Source organism: Neofelis nebulosa, chromosome 1, assembly GCF_028018385.1.
Source record: "Neofelis nebulosa isolate mNeoNeb1 chromosome 1, mNeoNeb1.pri, whole genome shotgun sequence".
Taxonomy (NCBI): Eukaryota; Metazoa; Chordata; class Mammalia; order Carnivora; family Felidae; genus Neofelis; species Neofelis nebulosa.
The window spans coordinates 103188416-103214004 of record NC_080782.1 but is presented as its reverse complement, the minus strand read 5'-3'; the positions used below and the strand labels follow the sequence as shown (position 1 = coordinate 103214004).

General features: G+C 43.8%; 2 protein-coding genes across 5 annotated transcripts in view; one reads left to right on the top strand and one right to left on the bottom strand.

The window, feature by feature from the left end:
- Nucleotides 1-18756, top strand: part of MAP1B (microtubule associated protein 1B) — a 100684-nt gene extending 81928 nt beyond the window's left edge. For both annotated transcript variants that reach the window (XM_058729954.1, XM_058729963.1), the window contains 3 exons: nucleotides 3172-9682; nucleotides 12814-13052; nucleotides 14246-18756. In XM_058729954.1, the coding sequence (XP_058585937.1) occupies nucleotides 3172-9682; nucleotides 12814-13052; nucleotides 14246-14401 (6906 nt within the window). In that variant the 3' untranslated portion in view covers nucleotides 14402-18756. The remainder of the gene's footprint in view (nucleotides 1-3171; nucleotides 9683-12813; nucleotides 13053-14245) is intronic.
- Nucleotides 18757-24146: 5390 nt separating this feature from the next.
- Nucleotides 24147-25589, bottom strand: part of MRPS27 (mitochondrial ribosomal protein S27) — an 86798-nt gene continuing 85355 nt past the window's right edge. For all 3 annotated transcript variants that reach the window (XM_058730024.1, XM_058730031.1, XM_058730040.1), the window contains one exon: nucleotides 24147-25402. In XM_058730024.1, the coding sequence (XP_058586007.1) occupies nucleotides 25163-25402 (240 nt within the window). In that variant the 3' untranslated portion in view covers nucleotides 24147-25162. The remainder of the gene's footprint in view (nucleotides 25403-25589) is intronic.

Genomic DNA, 25589 nt, shown 5'->3' with positions numbered 1-25589 from the left:
CTTGATCTCTGCAGCAATAGATTCTCTGCTGCCTTCTATGCTTTAGTTTTATGACTATTATTCTAAATTCATGTTTAGATATGTTGTTTATATCTGTTTTGAGCAATTCTCTGGCTATCACTTCTTCCTGGAATTTCTTTTGAGGAGAATTCTTCTGTTTCATCATTTTAGCTAGTTTTCTGTCCTTTGTGTGTTTTAATAGCTTGTTATGTGTCCTGCACCTGTGAGTACTACTATATTAAAATGGGGTCATACACTGTCCAGGGCCTGGCACTTCAGGAAGTGTTTTTGGAATATGTTATGTGCTCTTTGTTGTTGTGACTCGGGTTGCTTTATCTCCCTACTCGTAGTGGTGGATTGTTTGGACTTTCCATCAGGTGTGCTTTGATTTGTGCCTAGAAAAAGTAAAAAAGGGGGGAGGGTTGGGGAAGCCTACCCCATACAAAGAGAGGAATGAAAGGAGCGGAAAAAAAAAAAAGACAAGGCACAGAATCAAAGAAACTCTAACGCTTAATCCAGAAGGAGAGAGAGAAAGAGAGAGAAATAAAGAAGAAGGAGCCACATAAAAGGTATCAACAGAACAGAGTAAAATGCCTGATTAAACAACCAGAACAGAAAAAGAAAGAAAAACAAAAGACATATTTATATTTAGCAGAAATTTACTAAAAGTCAAATCATAAACTATGAGCCTGATTCCAAAGTGGGGGGGCGGGGGGAGGAAGAGGAGGGTAGAAAGAAAGGAAAGAAAAAGTGAAGAAAGAAAACAAACCCATCAGCCTAACATACAAAACTGCAGGACAGTTGTCTGTTGGTGTCTTGGAACCTGTGGCTATGCTGGTCTGGAGGAGGGGCCCGCGGGCTCGCTCAGTGTCAATCCCACTCCGGTAGATATGCAGTTACCAGGCACGGAGGGGCGGGGTTTGGTGTAGGCGGGTCTGCCTCCACTGGGGACTGCTGTTGTCATTCCCTGAAGCCCACCGAGTTGGTGACAGGGAGGAAAATGGCAACACCCCAGTCTCTCCTCCCCGGACTGGGTGTCTCAAACCACGCTGTTCAGGCAACCTTCCCAGAGCAGCACAGGTGGCTGGCTTGCCCCTGCTGCATAGTCTCCCAGTCTCCTGCGCCTCCAAGGTGCTCAGCTGGGATTCAAACCCCGATGTCTTAAAGGATCCTGCACCACATGGACCTGGTTCTTGGGGTAGCGCCACTCTGCCCAGCTGGCAAAGGGCCTCTTGGCTGGTACCTGAAGGGTCTTTTATTGTTGGGGGCGGGGAGCAATACACCTTCTTCCCACCGTACTCAAGGGAGGGGACTGTTCTCTCCCAGGGCGCCCTTGAGATCACTACTGAGCCCTGGGGCCTGCTCCTCTTCCCCCACCCAGGTGCGTGCATTCCGTGGCAGCTCCGATTCAGAGAAAGTCGCGCTCCCCTGAAAACTCCGGATCTTTAGCTCCTAAGGCTGTTTTTAAAGTAGAAACTGGCATACTCCCTATTTCTCGTTCTCCAGTGCGTGTTCTGAAGAGGTTTTTCTCCTGTCCAAACAAATACCACACTTCCACAGCCTCTCTCTCTTCCTTTTGTCTCTCCACAGAAGGGGTTCCCCAACTCCGTGCCTAGGCTTCTAATTTTCTCTCTCCGACTTCACAAACACACACCTCTGTCCCAGAAAACTGTCTCTTTCTACCTGTGGAGATTTTTCTGTCACTCCGCAACCTCTATTCCTGGCTGTTCCAAGTGTTCTGGCCTCAATACAGCTGTGTTTGAGAACAAGGGAAATTCCGGTCTCCCTACTTGTCTGCCATCTTAACTCCTCTCCCAAAGGCTTCTTATTTTGCTATCTTGTGACCCTTCAAATAAAATGTAGGACAGATACACTAACAAAACAAAAATGGCCATTTTACTGTAATCTAATGTAGGAAAATTCAGAGTCTATACATGGTCCCTCTACAAATACGCATACGAGTAGCCACACTAGGAGGTTGTGTGAGACAGAGGACACCACTCTAAGACCGGAAGGCTTGGGAATGCCGGGGCCAAGTACAGTCTTTGCATTACCCTTTCATAGTTTAACATCAAAGACACAGAGCTCTTTTCACTTGAAACTCTGGGCTGATTTATGAGCTTTGCTGTAAGTGATAGAAGAGTGCAGTTTATAACATGATTCTTCCTCACTATTTACTAAGCCAAGACCATGAAACATATGGCTGTCATATGGAGTGAGAAAGAGAATAGCATTTTTATTAAACTGACATTCTCTGTTTTTATTCCAATTTATTCTTCTACATTCCCATCCTATGGTAGTAAACAATGCATTGAAAAAGTTTTGAGCCAAATTTGATCTTAGCCACTCATATCCAGTTTGCCCTGAGAAGAGCAGGAGTTGTGAGGGAGTAGAATGTCTCACCTTGAATTTAAACATGAGTAGACGGATATAATTATCCAATTGCTTTAATCATCATGATTTCAATCAAAGTATTTGTATTTGCAGAGAATCTACTGGGTGGACCACTCATGTTTTAAAGATGCTAGAATCAGTAATTTTCTGTTGTCATGTGCAGTCTAGAACTATCTGTCTCCAATGGGAGGCAAATCACGTCAAACTTTTGTGTTTCGTATCTACCAAATTCTAAAAGTAGTCAACAAGTGCACTAGATCTAAATTCCTTTAGTGTGTCAGTAAGGCCTCTTTGCCAAGCCCAATGGAATAGAAGAAAACACTTTATATAAGTGGTGAAATGATTCACATAGGCTTCCCTGTGATTGTTTAAAGGGCATTTTTGCATGGCAGGTACCTGGGAATGAGATCCAAAGTATTTCATAACTGCTGTGGCACAGGCATGATTATTCAGATGGTCACTGGTCATAGAACTGGAGCAGAGGTCTGGAGTTCCCCTCCTGGGCAAGAACAGATGCCATAGGGGTCCCAGAGGAGGTGGTGGTGGTGAGGAGGGGTGGTTGAGGCAGAAGGGAGTGGTAGGAGGGGTCAGTACAGAGGCTATTCACCTACCAGAATGGAAATATTTCTGCATTTACCCAACTAGCATCTCTGAAATCAGCCCTGTGCACACCCAATGATCCTGCAATACTTAGTAATGGATGGAGGTGATGGATCAGTGATGACAGTTACTTAAAACTTTTCTTTCTTCCTTTATTATTATTTTTTTAAATCCCAGATTGGGGAATTACTGAGTACCACCCATCCTGCCAACAAAGCCAGCTTAACCCTGTTCTGTCCTGAAGAAGGGGACTGGAAGAACTCCAATCTTGACAGACACAATCTCCAAGACTTCATCAATATTAAACTCAACTCAGCTTCTATATTGCCAGAAATGGAAGGACTTTCCGAGTTTACTGAGTATCTCTCAGAATCAGTGGAAGTCCCATCTCCCTTTGATATCCTAGAACCTCCCACATCGGGTGGATTTCTAAAGCTCTCCAAGCCTTGTTGTTACATTTTTCCAGGAGGGAGGGGCGATTCTGCATTGTTTGCCGTGAATGGATTCAATATGCTCATCAATGGAGGATCGGAAAGGAAATCCTGCTTTTGGAAGCTCATCCGACACTTGGACAGAGTGGACTCCATCCTACTCACCCACATTGGGGATGACAATTTGCCTGGAATAAACAGCATGCTACAGCGGAAAATTGCAGAGCTCGAGGAAGAACAGTCCCAGGGCTCCACCACAAATAGTGACTGGATGAAAAACCTCATCTCCCCTGACTTGGGAGTTGTATTTCTCAATGTACCTGAAAATCTGAAAAACCCAGAGCCAAACATCAAGATGAAGAGAAGCATAGAAGAAGCTTGCTTCACTCTCCAATACCTAAATAAATTGTCCATGAAACCAGAACCTCTCTTCAGAAGTGTAGGCAATACCATTGATCCTGTCATTCTTTTCCAAAAAATGGGAGTTGGTAAACTTGAGATGTATGTGCTCAACCCAGTTAAGAACAGCAAGGAAATGCTGTATTTTATGCAGCAGTGGACTGGCACCAACAAAGACAAGGCTGAACTAATCCTGCCTAATGGTCAAGAAATAGATATCCCAATTTCCTACTTAACTTCAGTCTCCTCTTTGATCGTGTGGCATCCGGCAAACCCCGCAGAGAAAATCATTCGAGTCCTGTTTCCCGGCAATAGCACCCAATACAATATCCTGGAAGGACTGGAAAAGCTCAAACATTTAGACTTTCTGAAACAGCCACTGGCCACCCAGAAGGACCTAACTGGCCAGGTGGCCGCCCCAGCCGTGAAACAAGTAAAACTGAAACAGAGAGCCGATAGCCGAGAAAGTCTGAAGCCAGCCGCAAAACCACTTCCTAGCAAATCTGTGCGAAAGGAGTCTAAAGAAGAAACCCCTGATGTCACAAAAGCTAATCATGTGGAAAAGCCGCCCAAAGTTGAAAGCAAAGAAAAGGTAACAGTGAAAAAAGACAAGCCAGTAAAAACAGAGACCAAACCTGTAGTGACTGAAAAGGAGGTGCCGAGCAAAGAAGAGCTGCCTCCGGTGAAAGCTGAGGTGGCCGAAAAGCAAGCCACAGATGTCAAACCCAAAGTCTCTAAGGAGAAGACAGTAAAAAAGGAAACCAAGGCAAAATCTGAGGAAAAGAAAGAGGAGAAAGAAAAGCCAAAGAAAGAAGTGGCTAAAAAGGAGGACAAAACACCCATTAAGAAGGAAGAAAAACCAAAAAAGGAAGAGGTGAAAAAGGAAGTGAAAAAAGAAATCAAGAAAGAAGAGAAGAAAGAACCCAAGAAAGAGGTTAAGAAGGAAACCCCACTGAAGGAAGCCAAGAAGGAGGTGAAGAAGGAAGAAAAGAAGGAAATTAAAAAGGAAGAAAAGGAACCCAAAAAAGAAATTAAGAAACTTCCTAAAGATGCAAAGAAACCATCTACTCCTCTACCTGAAGCAAAAAAACCAGCTGCATTAAAACCAAAAGTGCCCAAGAAGGAAGAGCCTGTCAAAAAAGATTCTGTTGCTGCTGGGAAGCCAAAGGAGAAGGGGAAGATTAAAGTCGTTAAGAAGGAAGGCAAGACACCAGAGGCCGCAGCTGCAGCCATTGGCTCTGTGGCCGCTGTGGCGGCTGTGGCAGCAGCAGCTGGAATGGCAAGTGCTGGCCCTGCCAAAGAACTCGAGGCCGAGAGGTCCCTTATGTCATCCCCTGAGGATCTGACTAAGGACTTTGAAGAGTTAAAGGCTGAAGAGGTCGATGTAGCAAAAGACATCAAGCCTCAGCTGGAGCTGATCGAAGACGAGGAGAAACTGAAGGAAACTGAACCAGTCGAAGCCTACGTCCTCCAGAAAGAGACAGAAGTCATCAAAGGCCCTGCCGAATCTCCCGATGAGGGGATCACCACCACTGAAGGGGAGGGTGAATGTGAACAAACCCCTGAGGAACTGGAGCCGGTGGAGAAACAGGGGGTAGATGACATTGAAAAATTTGAAGATGAAGGAACAGGTTTTGAAGAATCCTCAGAAACTGGAGACTATGAAGAGAAGGCAGAAACTGAGGAGGCTGAGGAGCCAGAAGAGGACGTTGAAGAAACTGTGTGTGTGAGCACCTCCAAGCACAGCCTCATGGAGGAGGAGGAAAGCGCAAAGGCTGAGGCAGATGTGCACATCAAGGAGAAGAGGGAGTCTCTGGCTAGTGGAGATGACCGAGCGGAAGAAGACATGGATGAGGTGGTGGAGAAGGGAGAAGCTGAACAATCTGAGGAGGAGGGTGATGAGGAGGACAGAGCTGAGGATGCCAGAGAGGAAGAATATGAGCCCGAAAAAGCCGAAGCTGAAGATTACGTCATGGCCGTGGTTGACAAGGCTGCAGAGGCTAGCGGTGTCGAGGATCAGTATGGATTCCTCACCACATCAATCAAGCAACCAGGAGCCCAGTCTCCTGCCCGAGAACCTGCATCTTCAATTCACGATGAGACTTTACCTGGAGGCTCAGAAAGTGAGGCCACTGCATCTGATGAGGAGAATCGAGAAGACCAGCCTGAAGAATTCACTGCCACCTCTGGCTACACTCAGTCTACCATTGAGATATCCAGTGAGCCCACCCCAATGGATGAGATGTCTACTCCTCGTGACGTGATGAGTGACGAGATCAACAATGAAGAGACAGAGTCCCCATCTCAAGAATTTGTAAACATCACCAAATACGAGTCTTCACTGTATTCTCAGGAATACTGCAAACCTGCTGTTACATCACTCAATGGATTATCTGAAGGATCAAAAACAGATGCCACAGATGGGAAGGACTACAACGCTTCAGCCTCCACCATCTCACCACCGTCATCCATGGAGGAAGACAAATTTAGCAGATCTGTTCTACGTGACGCTTACTACACTGAAGAGAAAGACGTGAAAGCCAGTGCCACGCTGGTGATCAAAGACACCATCTCAGCAGTTTCAGATGAAAAACTTAGCCCACCCAAGAGCCCATCCCTGAGTCCATCTCCTCCATCACCCATAGAAAAGACCCCCCTGGGTGAACGCAGTGTGAACTTTTCTCTGACGCCCAATGAGATTCAAGTCTCAGCGGAGGCAGAAGCAGTCCCAGTGTCTCCTGAGGTGACCCAAGAAATAGTTGAAGAACATTGTGCTAGTCCTGAGGATAAGACCCTGGAAGTGGTGTCTCCATCTCAGTCTGTAACTGGCAGTGCTGGCCACACACCTTACTACCAGTCGCCCACTGAAGAGAAATCTAGTCACCTCCCCACAGAAGTAACTGAAAAACCACCAGCAGTTCCAGTGAGTTTTGAGTTCAGTGATGCCAAAGATGAGAATGAAAGGGCTTCCATAAGCCCCATGGATGAACCTGTGCCTGACTCGGAATCTCCTATTGAAAAAGTTTTGTCTCCTTTACGGAGCCCTCCCCTAATTGGATCCGAATCTGCATATGAAAGTTTTCTAAGTGCTGATGACAAGACTTCTGGTAGAGGTACTGAAAGCCCCGTTGAAGGAAAGGATGGAAAACAAGGCTTTCCAGATGAAATAAGTCCCATCTCTGACATGACTTCTACTAGTCTTTCACAAGACAAACCAGAAGAGAAAAGCACAGACTTTATACCAATAAAGGAAGACTTTGGTCAAGAAAAGAAACCTGACGATGTTGAAGCCATGAGTTCTCAATCTGGATTGGCTTTAGATGAAAGAAAATTAGGAGGAGATGTTTCTCCTACACAAATAGATGTCAGTCAGTTTGGGTCTTTTAAAGAAGACACTAAGATGTCCATTTCAGAAGGCACTGTCTCAGACAAGTCAGCTACTCCTGTTGATGAGGGTGTAGCAGAAGACACATACTCTCACATGGAGGGCGTAGCTTCAGTATCCACAGCTTCTGTGGCTACGAGCTCATTTCCAGAGCCAACGACAGATGACGTGTCTCCTTCTCTGCATGCTGAGGTTGGCTCTCCACATTCTACAGAAGTCGATGACTCCCTTTCTGTGTCTGTTGTGCAAACGCCTACCACTTTCCAGGAAACAGAAATGTCTCCATCTAAAGAAGAATGTCCAAGACCAATGTCAATTTCTCCACCAGATTTCTCCCCTAAAACAGCCAAATCCAGGACACCAGTCCAAGATCACAGATCTGAACAGTCCTCAATGTCTATCGAATTTGGCCAAGAATCCCCTGAGCACTCACTTGCTATGGACTTTAGTCGACAGTCTCCAGATCACCCTACAGTGGGTGCAAGTATGCTTCACATCACTGAAAATGGGCCAACTGAAGTGGATTACAGTCCTGACATGCAGGACTCTAGTTTATCACATAAGATACCACCAATGGAGGAGCCATCCTACACCCAAGACAATGATCTTTCTGAGCTCATCTCAGTGTCTCAGGTTGAGGCCTCCCCATCCACCTCTTCAGCACATACCCCCTCTCAGATAGCTTCTCCTCTCCAAGAAGACACTCTATCTGACGTCGTTCCTCCCAGAGATATATCCTTATATGCCTCTCTCACCTCAGAAAAAGTGCAAAGTCTAGAAGGAGAGAAGCTGTCACCAAAATCTGATATCTCTCCACTCACCCCAAGAGAGTCCTCTCCTTTATATTCACCTAGCTTTTCAGATTCTACCTCTGCCGTCAAAGAGACCATAGCAGCTTGCCCCACTTCCTCTCCTCCACCGACGGATGCAGCATCCGCAGAGCCCTATGGCTTCCGTGCCTCGATGTTATTTGATACGGTGCAACACCAGCTGGCCTTGAACAGAGATTTGACCACATCTGGCATGGAGAAGGACATTGGAGGGAAGACACCTGGTGACTTCAGCTATGCCTATCAAAAGCCTGAGAAAACAACCAGGTCCCCAGATGAAGAGGGTTATGAGTATGAGTCTTATGAGAAAACCACCCGGACCCCAGATGTGAGTGGCTATTACTATGAGAAGACAGACAGTACCACAAAATCCCCATGTGACAGCAGCTACTCATATGAGACCATTGAGAAAACCGCTAAGACCCCGGAAGATGGTGGTTATGCCTATGAAATCACTGAGGAGACCACACGGACCCCTGAAGAGGGTGAATACAGCTACGAGGCAAGTGAGAAGACCATGAGGACCCCTGAAGTGAGTGGTTACAGCTATGAAAAGACCGAGAGGTCTTCTAGAAGGCTCCTGGATGATATCAGCAATGGCTATGATGACTCCGAAGATGGCGGCCACACGCTTGGGGATTCCAGCTACTCTTACGAGACCACTGAGAAAATCACCAGTTTCCCTGAGTCTGAAAGTTATTCCTACGAGACATCGACGGCAACTACACGAGCCCCTGATACTTCCACCTATGATTATGAAGCCGTAGAGAAAATCACTAGAACCCCACAAGCATCTACGTATTCCTATGAGACTTCAGAGCAGTGCTACACCGTAGAAAAGAAGTCTCCCTCAGAGGCACGCCAGGATGTTGATTTATGCCTTGTGTCCTCCTGTGAATACAAGCATCCCAAGACAGAACTCTCACCCTCCTTCATTAATCCCAATCCTCTCGAGTGGTTTGCCAGTGAAGAGCCAACTGAAGAGGCTGAGAAGCCTCTCACCCAATCAGGGGGAGCCCCACCACCTCCAGGAGGAAAGCCACAGGGGCGACAGTGTGATGAAACCCCTCCCACCTCAGTCAGCGAGTCAGCTCCATCCCAGACCGATTCTGATGTCCCCCCGGAGACTGAAGAGTGCCCTTCCATCACAGCTGATGCAAATATCGACTCTGAAGATGAATCAGAAACTATCCCCACAGACAAAACTGTCACATACAAACACATGGACCCACCTCCGGCTCCCATGCAGGACCGCAGCCCTTCTCCACGCCACCCTGACGTGTCCATGATGGACCCGGAGGCCTTGGCCATTGAGCAGAACCTGGGCAAAGCTCTGAAGAAAGACCTGAAAGAGAAGACCAAAACCAAAAAACCAGGCACAAAGACCAAGTCATCTTCACCTGTCAAAAAGGGTGATGGGAAGTCTAAGCCTTCTGCAGCTTCACCAAAACCAGGGGGCTTGAAAGAATCCTCAGATAAAGTGTCCAGAGTGGCTTCTCCTAAGAAGAAGGAATCTGTGGAAAAAGCAACAAAAACCACTACCACTCCGGAGGTCAAAGCTGCACGCGGGGAAGAGAAAGACAAGGACACCAAGAATGCCGCCAACGCCTCCACATCCAAATCGGTAAAGACTGCAACTGCAGGTAGGTGGAAGGGTGCCAGTGTCCTGATATGGTCCACAGCTGTTCCGCCTTGACTGGAGTCTTTGAGGTGCCATGTAACTTGGTACTGGGAAGGGGAGAGGGTACATTTCTCCCTTCCCTTTTACTATTCTCTTCTGCCAAAAGGTGTGGATCTCAGCCCAACGTGGCTGCAGGCTTGAGGGTAGTGCAGCATATTGCCCAGAGCAGCTCTGATTCGCCAGGTAACCACTGCCTGGGTTTGCTCCGTCCTGCAATACAGTGACCATAGCCTTGTTCTAAATCTTCAGAACCAAGGATGTGTGTTTTGAAACTCCTCTGGAAGCCTGTGCTGGCACAGGCCTCAGAATCAAGCTAAGGTGACACAGGCCAGGAGCTCCCAAAAGTCTAGGGAGAGCCAGAGTGCCAAGCCAAGCCTGGTGTGACCGGTGTGGACCCAAGATTTAGATTTAATTTTTTCATAAAGAATTTTTTTTCAGTGAAGTTATAACATTTTTAAAATAAAAGTTGTAACACTTAAAATTAAAAATTGGAAAATTTTTAATTAAAAAAATCACCATTTTAGACCTACATCCACATTAAAAGCAGTGCTATTTTCTTATTGGCCAGGGAATATCCTAATTTCAGCTGGTCAGTACCCAGTACAAATTGAGAGAAGAGCATCAAAGTCTCTTCTTATCCCCCTCTAACACCACAGTCTCACTCATAGAGAGTCAGAATTCTGTTCCAGGTTGAAATTCAGTTGGCAGGAGGAGATATCCCTGACTTCTGATCATTTCTGTTGGTAACAGTTCCCTTATTCATCAAGTTCTCAGTGATGACCTGGGTCTTCGATGGCCTAGCTTCATTTTGTTGCTTCAAACCAATCATAGGGTTTTGCATTAATACATTTTATTTCCTTTATGTAGTTATTCAGGGATTTTAGACCTCTATTCACAAAGTAATAAAATTGACCTAGACATGTAAAGCAAAAAATGACTTAAATAACATCTATTCATTTATTAGGGAAAAATCTGATAGCTGAACTGTGGGACTCTCAAATTCAGTACATTTTAAGAAGTATCACTTACAGTTGCCAAGTTTTGCTTTAAGCAACATGGGGGATCAATTTCAAGCTTGACTTCTCGTCAGTTTTCCTCTTTGTACAAGCATGCAGAAAACAAACTGAGTTTGTTCATGCTCAGAATTAATGGAAAACCACCAGGTAATTAACCTCTTGGTCTGAAAGAGTTGGCAACTGACCTATACTTAGGGGAACACGTGAAACCCTTTCAAACAGATAAAAGCCAACTGAAATTTGCTATCAAACTTGCCAAATATATACATTCTAGCCCACACAATTGTTTTTTTTTTAAGATATTCTCAAGGCCAAGTAATAAATAAAGATGAATTAATTTGAATTTACTTTTCCAAAAGATTTTTAAAACAACGAAACTGCATTATTAATTGATTTTTAAAACAAACCTGGGTTGACTGCTGTCAGCTTCCCTCAGTTTGTGCTTCTATGAGCAGCGTTCATTTGGTGTCGATGGTAGTGATTTCGTGCGCAAGAAAAACTTGCATTTTTAATTGTTGGAACTGTAACTCACAAGCTTCTGTTATAAGTCAGAATCCTTTGATAGGCCTAAATATGGACATCCTAACGGCTTTAGCTTACATTCATTAAAATGGCTAGGTATTCATTAAAATGAGTCCGTTTAACCAAGTATCAGTTTGGCTGATTCTCATCACTCACTTCTACAAGTAAAACTGGACAAGTGATGGAATTCACTGGTGGTTTTGACTCTGGGATGACAGTCTTTAATGATCCTATGGAGAAAGGAAAGAGGATTAAATATATAGGATCCAGCTGGTATTTTAAATGACTTTATAGTAGTGGTCTCAACCCAACTGCACATTAACATCATCCGCGATGCTTTTAAAAGATGGTGGTGCTCAGACCCTACCCCAGTCCAGTGAAACCAGATTCTGGGGTATGGGGCCTGGGCATCAGTATTAAGCTTCCTAATCGATGCTAATTATGCAGCTAGGCTGAATAACCACTGCCTTAGAATGCTAGTTCTATTACTGTTTCAAAAAGTTTAAACCTTCTAACCAGAACAAGTCAGAAAGCCATCTCCTCAGACAAAGGTGCCAGGAAGGTTTTGGGTTAATCTGAATCTTTACTTTGCTTGGGTTCTCTTTCTTTCTTTTAAATATTTATTTTGAGAGAGACAAAGGCAGAGAGAGAGAGAGAGAGAGAGAGAGCAAATGGGGGAGGGGCAGAGAGAGGGAGGGAGGGAGAATCCCAACCAGGCTCCCCACTGTCAGCATAGAGCCCCATGTGGGACTCAATCCCACGAACTGTGAGATCACGACCTGAGCCAAAATCAAAAGTCGGTCACTTAACCGACTGAGCTACCAAGGTGCCCTTGCTTGGGCTTTCTGATTTAGACCAGGAGTTTAGACAGCGGATTCCCCTTTCCCCAGTCTGGTATGTCTTGATTGGCTGGAGAAAGCCCAGTCTTTCCGAACCTTTCTCTTGCCAAAGTTTGGTAGCCAACCTTGCCTAGGGAGAGATGTCTCACTTTTCAGAGTACTGTGCTAGGAGAGAATACAGCATTTCATCAGTTTATGAACAAGGTTGAGTTTTGGGGGCCTTGGAGATCATAGGAGGTTAAGATCTGAATCGTTTACTAAGTCAAATGTTGGGGTTTAATATTCAGCTTTGAGTAGAGTTGCTATCACATGAGATCCTAACATGGATTACTAAAATTGCTTAACTATGGTTCGCCAAATGCAGAGGATTCCTTTTGACTTTCAAAATCTATTAGATCACTTTCCAAATTAGGGTGCACATTAGCAGCTTTTTGAGGAGGAATATTACTATCTAGTTCCATCTTTTGGGAAGGCCTTTAAACTCTCTTCCTTTCTAATGGGTTGTCCACAAAGGGAAACCATGCCATTCAACCATGTTGTATTTTCTCAAGTTGCCAGTGTTAAATGCCCTATACAAGACAGAGAGAAATGTCCAGTGCCCCCTTTGGCATGTCCTGCAGGACCTCCTTGGGGAATGAGTAGGGAAGGAGTACCAGACCAGTGGGTCTCTTTGCATTTCTGTGACCCTGGCTTTTCTCTTTGTTTATTTACCAAAGGACCAGGAAACACCAAGCCCTCCAAGCCCTCAGCTGTGCCTCCAGGCCCCCCTGTGTATTTGGACCTGTGCTATATTCCCAATCACAGCAATAGTAAGAATGTTGATGTCGAATTTTTCAAGAGAGTGAGGTCATCCTACTATGTGGTGAGTGGGAATGACCCTGCTGCTGAGGAGCCCAGCCGGGCTGTCCTGGATGCCTTGTTGGAAGGGAAAGCCCAGTGGGGCAGCAACATGCAGGTAAGAGCCCTGGACAGTATCTGCACTGCACATGGAGCTGTGTCCAGAGGCAGAGGGAAGGAATCGTGTTTATCGCATAAGGTGCCCCATGGGTCTGTCACACATGAGATATCCGGAGGATGAAGTGGATTTCACACAGAGGAGACAGTCTAGAATATTATTCTTGGCACCACCAATAACCATGCCTGGGGGGAAAGCCACTTCACCATCCTAAGGCATAATTCACTTATCTACAAAATGGGCCCAAGACTACTTGTCCTTCCCCCTAATATACCAAGAATATGTGTGTATGAGTCAAAATGATATTTCCATGTGAGGGCTACTAAGGAACTGTCTTTACTACTTTGTGTTTCATGAATAGACCAAAGTTGGGGGCGTGGTCATTTAGAAAATCACCTGTCCATGTGAAATCCCACAGGAGGAGCACTGCTGACATTGGTCCCCAACAGGACACTCCTAGCTCACATACATCCTAACTTGCTGTGAACCACGGTGTTATTTTGGCTGTGACCTTCGCTTATCTCAGTTTTACCTGTGATTTTGCACTGCCACGTAGTAAAATGTATTTGCATAATATTAATATTAAATAGAATTATTTGGTAGTTAACTATATCAAGTCCCATGAGAAGCACCCAGTGGCCTCCTAATGAATATTACATGGAATTTTTACTATTCAAACCAGTACCCACCCACCATCGCCAGCCGCGCACACACACACACACACACACACACACACACAGATATGAATCTTTGCTCTCAGGATGAAGTATTAGTTACACACAATTGGGCAGCACTGATAACTAAAGCTCCTGGATTTAATCCTCTGTATCTTTAATGCAAAATTTACCAAGTGTGTTAGAGGAAATACAAGCAATTCCACCTTAAATGAAGCCCTTCTTCTCTTACCACTAAAGAATTGAAAAACTGATGATGAGTAAAGATGAACTAATTGACTAGTCCTGAGTTGCTTTTGGTTCTAGTCTTCATCTCTCCCAGAAAAACTTCATTTTTTGCAGCTTTATTTTGATTCCTGGAAAATGTAACTTGAAAAGTCCTTTGTATGTCTGGGGAAGAACAGAAAATTTTCCTTTCTTCCCTTTTTCTTTTAATGGTCTAATACCTTATTATTATCTTACTTTTTCATCTCATTTCTGGCTCTGCCCTTAAACAGGTATTTTTCTCTCTCCCTGCAGGTAACCCTGATCCCTACCCATGACTCAGAAGTGATGAGGGAATGGTACCAAGAGACCCATGAGAAACAACAAGACCTCAACATCATGGTTTTAGCCAGCAGCAGCACAGTGGTTATGCAAGATGAATCCTTCCCTGCATGCAAGATTGAACTGTAAAAGCCAAGGCCAGCCACACCACAGGATTTGAACTTTGTTTCCAGAAATTCTTCAATTTGAAACCACCTTTTCTAAAACGTCAATTCATCTAAATAAGTCACCGAACTGTTACCTGCCAAACGCTATACTGTGTCACGGTGATGCAAGTCACTAATATTTCTTAGTTTTTGCTGATTGCTAAGGGAAGTAACAGTATTCCCACAGTAGGGTTCAAGTTACTGCAGAATTACCTACCCCAGTTCATCTCTGCTAAACATTTGGAAACCATGCACTAGCAAACCCAACTGACTTCTGCTAGGTAGAGGCATTTGTCTTAGAGAGAGCGAGAGCGAGAGAGAGAGCGAGAGAAAGAAAGAGCGCGCGCGCACAATGAGAGAGAACACAGGAGAGAGAGAGGATGAGAAAGAAAAAGAATGCAGGAGAAGGAGATGGAATGGTAGAGTGCGGGTGAGATACCCAGAGAGAAAGAGAGAGAGCAAGGTGGGGTAAGGAGGAGAAAATAACCAACGCTTAGGTCTGCATTTTCTCAGGCAGTCTGTATTCTGTAGTCTACATACTAAACATTCTCAACTTGTGTCAGTATGAGTCATCAAAAAGGTCTTAATTTTCCAAAACAGGTTAGCTGGAAGGAAACAAAAAGAACAAAACTCGTTATGAGGGCATGTGAGATTTTCACGCCTTAATTAAGCTCCTTCAGTTTGAAGGCTGCACACTGACATAATGTAGTGCATGTAGACTGGATGTGTGAGTGATTTGAACCCCATTCAGAACTCTCAGACTCTTCAGACACACGAGTAGATTGATCTAAGGCATGCTCCCAGCATTTGTCCACCCGGTTAGTCCACTCTGAGTCGATGAACCTGCATGCAGAAACACCCAAGTCCACCCCAATTAATAAGCAAATACCAAAGCGGTTGGGAGTACATACGGTAGACAATTTGCCTTAGAAAGTGACTTGAATGTACAAAGATACTTGATGCACTTAATTTTTTAATGTGAGACCGCAAGTTTATAAAACATCCGTGTAGGATTATAGATACTCCAGTTAAAGGAGCAAGCGTGTGCGCGTGTGGGGGCCCTAGAAGCTGATCTGATTGGTGCAGTGGTTTGATGCTGAGTCACGTGTGTTGACCTCCACCTCAGTGTACCTGTGGCCCTCAGCCAAACAAGTTGAGCCTTTCATAGCTTCTTTACTACTGCAAGTTCCAAGACTGAAATGGCTTCTATGATCAGAACTGGGAAAACAGCGAGTCTTATGGTGGAAGAGGTTCTCGGCAAGTGTACAGTATTTACCTTCCTTTGTCTTACGTTGGCTTTTTGTTTTTGTTTAGTTTTCCATTAATTTCAGCATAATTATGGGAACAAGTGTACAGAATTTTTTTTTTTTAGATATGTGAGAACTTTTCATAGATGAACTTTTTAACAGTGTTTTCATTTACAGGAAAATGCAAAGAAAATTTCAAGTGACAGTCTTTTTTTTTTTTTTTAAGTCTTTCATAAGACAAACAATGAAAAATGTTTTTTGAAGTTCTGGTGAGATTGAAGTCTGATATTGCAGTAATATTTATTAAAACCCATAACTATCAGGAATAGTGATACCTCCCACCCCTTGATTCCCATAACATAAAAATCTGAATATGTGTTATTTGAGAGTGGGGGAGAATAGCATGGTAGGCTGGCTACTTTTCTAGGCCTTTACATCACCCAGTGGTATTCTACATACTTCTTTCAAGATCTTTAACCATGAGGTAGAAGAGCCAAGACAAGATCAAAGAACCCTAGCAAAAACTTGCTTTGGGATTTCCTTTTCTGGAAAAAATGTAAAAGAAATAATTCATTGAAAGCAAATGAATTCCCATCTCCTACGATTCATCACGTAGAGTTCAGAGATCATTTCCATCATTGCCGTCATTGAACTATGAACCTGGAAGCCAGATCATGATTAAAACTGACGTCAAGTTTCAAGTTGCAGATCAATGCACCCAGTGTTCGGATGTGGCAAACTTCTCAGTGACAACTGTGCTGTGCTCTGTCACGTTGTGTTTCCTGCAGACTCTTAAGATCTATGGAGTAGTGAACAATGACCTCATTTTATTTTCTATGTTAGTTATTTATTTCAAAATTAACATTTTAGTTTATTTTTGTCTGATAAGTGTATGTTTTGCACTGCTAACTACTATGAGGGTTTAAACAATGCTTCTTCAGGGTCCCTTCACTGAGGACCTATGCAGTCTACTTAATGCTGTGAATTACATTTTTCAAATGTTTTAATTTTTTTAAAATTAATATTCTATTTTTTTTAGGCTTCTCTAGAAATGCAGCTTTTATTTATTACCCCAGTTCTTTCAAGTCCTTAAGAACAACACATTGATAAAGGGTACAAAAACTTAACACAAAATGGAAAACTCATTGTAAAAAAATGGATTGAGTATAAACTTTACTTCAAACTTATTTTATGAGACAACCTAAGATACTCATGATAGTAGTTATTTAATAATTAGTTATTAAGTTGAGTCAGTTGGATCCATGTAATACATGGGAAGAAAAACTGATTTCCGGCCTTCTTGCCAAATCCAGACCGCTGGTTGATTTTTCTTTGATAGAAGAGGGAATTATTTTCTGACTTCCCAAATTAAAGTTATTTAACAGGTGCATTATTTTGCTTTTTAAAAAAATACAAACATTTATAGCCGATCCTCGATAATAAGCATTCTATCTTACTCTTCTTTATTTTTTTCTTTCTTTTTTTTTTTTTTTTTTTTTTTTGCTATGGGAGTTAATGGGAAAAATATACAAAAGCTGGCACTGGTCAGCTGGCTCTTTTTCCTATGAAATATATCAGTACCTTTTTCTATCCATTGTTCTCGGTGATGACCACAGAGCTTGAGTGTACCAGGAAAATCAATAAGTGCATTGCAGGTTTGCTCCTGTCTTTCCAGACACCTTTCCTACCTGTGTGACTAACCTAATTTTGCTAGTTCCATAAATACACAATTAGTTTAGTAACACCCATCACAATGTACCATGTACATTCATGGTGAGAGCTAAGGATTGACACAGACTTCTAGGAGCTTTATTCATACTGATTCTTTAATCCAATTGTACAGATTGAATATTTGCGTGAAAGGAATTTACACTCTGTTTAAATGATGAGACTCCATCAAGAGGACACTCATGATCATGAACTTTTTGGTAGTATTCTTAAGCAAAATTCTACAGAGACTAAATGTTAGAGATGATCCTCCACTTCCAATTTTAATGAATTCTATCCCCTTTCTCAAAACCCAATCCCCATGCATGCTTTCTCAGTCTTGTGGTGGGACTGGATACAATGACTGACCCTCCCCCCCCATGCCATTTTCCATGAAGTTAAAAAAAAAAAAAAATTTTTTTTTAAACCTTACATATCCTAGTGAATGGTTTCCCCAGTGTATATGAATGTTTTAAATGTCTCCAATAGCTTATGCAGTTTAGGAGCTTTTCAATACTCATTTAATAAGATTCAGTCATTTGCTAATGAAAATTCTACCACCTTCCATTTTCTGTTACCAAATTTCAGCTCTCAGGAGCTGCTCTATAATTCTGAAATTGCTTTTCTTGCCTCTTTAGTCACCTGTCACAGGAGGTTCTTGCTCGGTAATGATATTGTGAGTTAGATTAATAAGTTGTTTCTTCTGTTTTCTTTTAATTTTATTTTTTTATTTTTTGTGTGCTTCAGATTTAGAAGATTTGTTTCCATTTGAAAGGAACTGTAAGCTTTTATCTTCTAACCAACTGAACAACACACCAAAAGCAGCCTAGGGACGAGCATTTCTTTGAAAGCAATTAGGTTATTCACCTGGTATTCAAACTATTTACTATTTTAAGAATCTGACTTTATTAATTTAAAAGGCAGCATCAAAAACTGAAAAGGAAGGGAAAAAAATAAGTAGCTTCTCTGCACTCGTTTGGAGCTCCCCAAATGGGAGCCATCAAGATGAGGCATCAAGACTGGGCTGCCCTTTCAAGAACACCATGCAGCGGCCGTTCAGAGTCCTGCTTACCCACGCTGTACGCAGCCCTCTTTCCGGCCCCGGAAAGTCTTGAGCCTGGCTGAGAAGCACCTCCACTCCTCTCTCTTGTTCTGAATGGTGTTTGTGTCAGTCTGCAGCTGTGTATGGTATTATGTCTTATAATCCTGCATCACTTCTATCCTATCCAGTCATATCTAATGTAGAAAATTAGTTTTCAGTGAAAGTAATATGTAGTGCTTTTATGATATTTGTGTGCAATATCCCCTCTTCCATTGAGGATATTTGATGTAAAAGAAAAAAAAAAACTCAGTTCCACAATAAAATACAAAAGTGGCAAAAGTTCATGTGTGTGCTGTGCTGTCTTTTGTGTCCTGAGTCTGGCTCATCAGTTGGGATTTGCCACCCACAGTGGGGGGTGGGGGGGGGGGGAGGGCGGGGCAGGACACATTCATTCATGAGGGCTGACTGTCTTTTCAGCGGTCCCTGGCTTTTGGCCAATTGCAGAGAGGGCCTTGCTACCATTTCAGTAACTGCTAACATCGTTCCCTTTTCTAACCAACCCCTAGAGAATGTTGGGGCCTAAGGACAGAAAGTGGGAGGTGAAGGAAAAAGATAATTACCATTACTGCTTAAGAAGAACAAGTAAATAGACCAGTGTAGATGAAGGGGTTATTGGGAGGGCTTCCTATACAAAGCAAAAAGCAGGTTTTGATCTTAACTCTGCCACAAACAGAGGCCTAACCTCAGTCACTTTATCTGTCAAGTTCCTTTACTTACCTGTAAAATGAGAGGATTTGACAGGATGGTCAAACTGGATAAATCCCTCCCGAGACTGACTTTCTGGGGCTCTACAAAGCCATCATATTCAGTAATTACATCCAATACCTTATCTCTCTCTTGCTTTCTTGTTCAGTTACAGAATAGGCTTATATAACTAACATAATACTCTGTGGATTTGACTGACACCCAAGGACTAAAAGCTGTTTAGGAAATGTGATTATAAATAACAAAGGGTATCTGAAAAAAGAAGGAATTCCTCTTAGTCATTCAAATGATCATTGTACCTTCACTCTACCCAGTCAGTGGTGGGTAATACTGTGGGGATAAACGTAAGTGCTGCCCTAAACTGACTGGAGTGACAGGCTTCTGAAATTCAAGGGTGCGCCTTGGTGACATAGGAGGAGCACCAGAAGTGATGTCTAAGCTGAGACCAGGAGTGTGCGTGCATGGGTGTGTGTGCATGTGACAGCACATTCTAGACAGAGTCAACAGCTCACACAAAGGAGCAGGAGTAGTTATGTTGGGCAGCTCACTCAGCTCACATTGGCAGAGTATAGAGTAGGAGGCCTTGGCATCTCCATTCCCTCCATGTGGCCGGAGAAAATATGCCCACGAATGCTCAGTAGAGATCTCCAGGACACGGTCCTGTATTCAGAGATGATCCTTTGGACTCAAAAGGCTATAGCATCCTGTCCTGAGTCATAACGACGTCCCTTTGTTACATACACTCCTTTTGATCTTAATATTGTGTCTCCAAAAAACTATGGGACTTCACTGACTGGCCCCATTAGAAGTTGCTGTTTGGCAGAAGGAACTCGGAAATACCTTCAGAAATTCAAGGGTTAAGCAGGTGAGAACTCAGGATGGAAAATCATCATCAAGAGGTTTTAATTACATCGGTCATACTAAACATAGTTATTTTCTATTCCACTGCCCAACTATTCAGTTCCAGGAAGTGTCTGGCCAGATCCTAGGGTGCGGGACCATGTGGGTTAGCCCAGGTCTGCCCTAGTTCGGGCACTTCAAGTCCTGCGTCTCAGGAAGGTGGCAGTCCCAGGGAACCCCCCAACCGTTGTTCACACTCCCCAACACTCTCTGTGTGTTTATATCCCACTCCCTCCAGACCCAGGCACAGCAGGGATGGAAAAAGTTAATGCCCTTCCAGCTGGTCCTTTTCTAGACATTGGACGTAGTAGCTTCCTTCAGTTTTCTTCTGGTCTTCCAGGCAAATCAGCAAAGGTCTGGTAAGGTACTGACTCCACCTTCTCTCTCTTTATAATTATAGTGCAAATTCTAAATGTTTCTCTGTGTCTCTACAATGATCTTTCAATAAACTTCTCACTCTTGATTTCTTGGACTCTTGCATAATCCCAGATCACCATTTCCTCTTTGATCTTATCCTGTGCATCTTGAAAATCTATTGGAGTCATATATGCAGACTGGCTTTTGGTCACCCCAGGTTCCTTTAATATGAGCAGTTCTGGGTATTTCTCGGGGGGGGGGGGGCGGGGTACCTGGCAGTGTTTTCACAGATGATGCAGCATCATAATGATGCCTGCTTCCTGGGGTGATCTCACCATAAAAAACAGGCACAGCTCCGTGGCTCAGACTCTCCTCAGTCAAACCCAAACTGCATGTTATTGTAATGCAGTCTCATGGATTTGAATGCCACATGTAAGCTGATGACTTTTACAGTTTGTATCTCCAGTTTGTACCTCTTCTCTGGTCTCCAAACTCATATCCATCTGTCAAGAGCCCCGTGTGAATGGCCAATAAGGACATTTAAAATAACCCAAATCAAATTTAACATGCCCCCAAACAAATCCCTAATTTCCCCAAACTCCTTCTCTCCCTAGGCTTTTCTACCTCAGGAAATGGCAAAGACATTACTCCACGTTGCTCAGATAAAAAATCTCAGGCGAGTCTGTGGATTCTACTTTCCAAATTCACCCAGTCCTACCCCTTCTCCTCACATTACTGTAACTACCTTTGTCTAAGCCTGCCATTTATCTCCTGGATTACTGCAGTAGCCTCCTAGCTGATCCTCCCGTCTCCGCGTTCACTCACCACAAAGCAGCTAGACCAGCAAACCCTCTGAAAATGTTACATCAGAGCATACCACTGGATCTTTCAGATGAGTCATCTCAGAGTGAAGGCCAGCACCCTTCCTAATGGGCCAGGAAGACTTATAGCATCTGTCCCTTCCCTTACCCATCTCTCTGGCCTCTTCTCCAGCTCCTGTCCACCTTACACTTTCCACTCCAGCCACACCGACCTCCTTGCCAGTTGTCTGGCACTCTAGGCGGGCTTCCTTCTGGGCTCTGGTTCCTCTGTCTGCTGCGCCTTTCCACAGGTAACATCGTGATTCTCACCCTCACCCCCGTGGATCTTTCTTCAACAGTCATCTTCTCAGGAAGGCCTTCCCTACCCAGTGTTCTCTTCCTTTCCTTGCTTTGTCTCTCTGCCACGTATTACCACATGACATTATTATGTACTTATGAATTAACTGTTGCCTTCCATAGAATGTATGTGCCATGAAGGAAGGGATCTTGGTCTACTTTGTTCCTTGCTGTATCCTCAGTGACTATTTTAATACTGCCCGACACATAATAGGTATTCAATAAATATTTGTTGAATGAATGAATGTAGTTAGTCTCAGACTGGCACAGTGGTTATATGGTGTGATTGTTGGAAAGTGGGTTTGGAATCGGACAAATTTTGGTCCAAGTGCTGTGAACCCGCTTACTAGTTGTGTGGGCCTGGGCAAGTCATGTGAGCCTCAGTTTTCTCCTCTGCAAAATGAGGGTAATAATCCCTGCCCTGCTAGGCTGTTGTAAGTAGGTGGAATTAAATTAGGTAGAAAGGGGCATTCACAAAGAGGAGTTGTTGAATGTAATTTTTGTAGTCAAGATGGGTGCAACAATAAGCCAGAGCCTAGGAAACAGACATCCTAAAGCGGCCCAGCATACGGTTATTGGAGGAAGATTTTAATGGGCATTGGTTTTACTCCACATACTATTCTAGGCATATTAACCAGGGAGGGTATTTTAAAGATTAGAATTTTGCACTCTGCAGAGATGAAGCATCGTGGAAACCAAAAAAGCAAGTGACATTCTCTTACCACTGGGTCCATCAGAGAATGTACTTCTTAGAAATCCTTTATAAATCTTCCCTGTAGTCCTTGATCTAGCATTTAAATCCTAATATGGAATTTATTTTCAGATGCTTCTTACAAGAATAAACTTTGTTTTCTGAACATGTCCAGCTCAGATCTGGAATCCCTAACCTTCATATATAATAAACACAGCCTAAGAGTAAACAGCCTAAGAGTATTAAACAAAGATCCCAGTGGTAACCGCCACAATCTCAGGGGCATTGCTACTATCTTTTTTGGACTTCCTTGACACCATACCATAATAGCATCCTCATGGCAGTGTGCAATGTCAGCAAAAAGGCCCACTCAATGCGGGGAAGGAAAGGTTATTTTCAAGCTAAGAAGCTGTTACTTAGAATAAAAGGCAATTTCCCTGGCATAATGATGTTGAAAAGCATTCCCCACTTTCTAAGGTAAGATTTTAGTAAGTAAAGTAAGTAAAAAATTTATCATTGTCAGCGTTTGAAAAACTCAGCTCTGAAGATTAATTACCATTTAATGAAAATACCATCACACCACATTTTCTGCTTTTATGATTCACTATAGCCAAAGCTCTCTGAGCCCATTTCAAACTTCATCCCTTCCTCACCACGCACTCCCAGCAAGGTTACTGGGTGCAATGGTGTTGAGTCCCAGTGACTCATAGGCCACATCACTGCAGATCCCCAGTTATATATTGCCATACAGCAAAATCATATAAATCATCATTTACTCTTTTCCATAATAGACTCTGTTTAGGAAGAATAATGGCCCACCCTATATTACTGCATATTTTATACTCATTTAGATAAGAAACCATTATTTTATTAAATATTAAAATAATTAGATATGTTAATTATTTTTTTAGCTTGAGAAATGCCATTTGTAAATGAGCCATTTGTACACACGTGCCCGTGGATGCCCTGCTCACACACCCTAGGCCATGGCTTCTGACCTCAGGGCACTACTGCATTTTGGACCAGATACTTCTCTGCCATGGGGGCTGTCCTATTGCATCGTACGATGTTTAGCAGCATCTACTCACTAGATGCTATTTGATTCACAGTGAAAAAATGACTTTAATAAACAAATTTTGGGGGCCTTTGACTGCATGTAAAACCTACAACAAAAATACCACGCACGTATCTGATATCCACGGCCAGCTATGAGGTATGAAAACAAAATGCAAAGTCTGGTGCCAAGACAACACAGCCGGAGAGGAGAGTAGGGCATTTCGCTGCTGCTCAGCAGTTTTCATGCTCCCCACTCTGGTAATACTGGAAATCAAGTGTGACAGGGACAGATGGGGAGGAAAGAGAAGGCCAAATTATGAGCTGAAGTATTAACAACATGCTTCAGGCCGTGATGGTCAGTAATTTACTGAGCAAAGGGGCCTTCTGATTTATCTTGAACCTTCCTCTGGATATGGTAAGGGAGTGGCTGAAAAAGCCCAGCCCCTGATCAACTAAAATGTCACAAGTGACTTTTGGTCATGACCTTCTACCTAGGTACGACTCAGCTTTGCCCACCCACAAGACCCTGCGTTGGATGTGGCCTGCAGGTATGGATGGACATAACACGCAGGGTGAGCAGCAGTGCCAGCCAGTTTCCTCATTCAAGAATGGGATTGCTCTGGCCTCCGTCACGGGGCTGCCTGAGGTGTCGGCACAGTTAGCTCTCAAAAAATGTTAACAGGTGTGGTGCAAAGTCTGATGGAGACGAAAGGTTAAAAATTTGTTGTTCACAATCAGAATCACCATGCTGATGGTGTGACTTCCTCTCTCCCTCCCTTCCCACAAAGATAAAGAATATACCAAAATAATCCCAGAACATTTATTTCCACAGGTTCTTGATTAAAAGAGCACGACCTTGAATAAAAGTATACCACTGTACTTACAGGCAAATGTATACAGCAAGCAGGAGCTGCCCCTGACCCCTTTCACAGAGAAACTTCAGGAAGGAATTTCCACTCCCTGGGAGGTTCACAGTTAATGTCGCCTATGCACTACAAACCCCATCCTACCTCTCGTTTTCTCCTATTTCTCCAACTGCAATGTGTGTTCACAAGTTGCACATGTGTGCATGCGTGGACACAAAAGACTCACTTTACCTCCTCGAGGAAGGAGCTGAGACAATGCTTTGGAAAGAAGTTACCCCAACGTGATGGAGAAGCCAAGCTCAGGAGGCTTCAGAGCTAGAGTTATCATTCTCCTCAAAAACGCCTCCATTCTAAAAATGTTACTGTGGGTGCCTAAAATTTGAAAGCCAGTGGGTTCATGGTGTCATGTTCATTCCTGTCCTCAACTTCTTCCCAGTTTAGGTCTGCAGAGCAGAGACATGGGGGAGGGAGAAAGTGAGATGTGTGGGCGTCCCACACCCAGCTCAGGCTGGGAGGACACTGAGGGGGAGGAGGCCTCAGGACGTGCAGTTTGCCTGCTGGGGAGAGAGGCCACTCAGAAGCCTGTGCTCAAGACCAGGCTGTTCAAACACGGCCTCTCCCTCCACCACTGCTATGTATCAGGGACTTTCAACGTTCAACACTGATCCCTGACCCCGGAAACCCCACCATAAGCCTTGATAGCACCTTTTTAAGGTGTTTAGCTGGGGCTTCAGTCTGATCACCTGCCACTCAGAGCTCGGCAGCCCTCCTAGGCATCTGATGGGAAGTCACAGTGCCTTAATATGTTGAACACTGTGGCTTTCTGTCACAAGCAGCCTGCTTGAGGAAAAGGAGACAACAGGCAGAGGAAGCTGAGGCTGCCATCATGGTCAGCAAGAATCCTAGGACGGGGCCTAGTGAACTTCCTCTGTGGGGTCTGGGGGCCTGAGGGCCTGTTAGGCAGATGCCTTTGCTGCCCTCCGGGACTCATGCTCCTGCTTTGCCTTCTCCCTCTGCTCCTGTTCCCTCTGAATCAAGTGTACCCGTTCCAGATGCCATTGCTGCAGCTTCTGCTCATAGGTTGCGATATCCTCTGCTTCAAAGGTGGGAAGCTGTTCCTTGACGAGCTGGATGGTCAGAGTCAAAGGACTTTCTGATTCAACTTTGCCCAAAGCCTCAAGCTTAGAATGTAAGTCCTGTTGGAAGCAAAGAAAAAAAGAGGGGATGGGGTGAGGGAGGAGGGTGCAGGTGGGAGAATACAAAGAGGAAAAGAGATTAAATCACTTGCAAAATGTCCACATTCTGCTTACAGGCAAAGGCACTTTGCTGGGAACGTGTCATGCTGCCTTTCATCTAGGCACTGTTAGCATTTGCTTTTTTTTT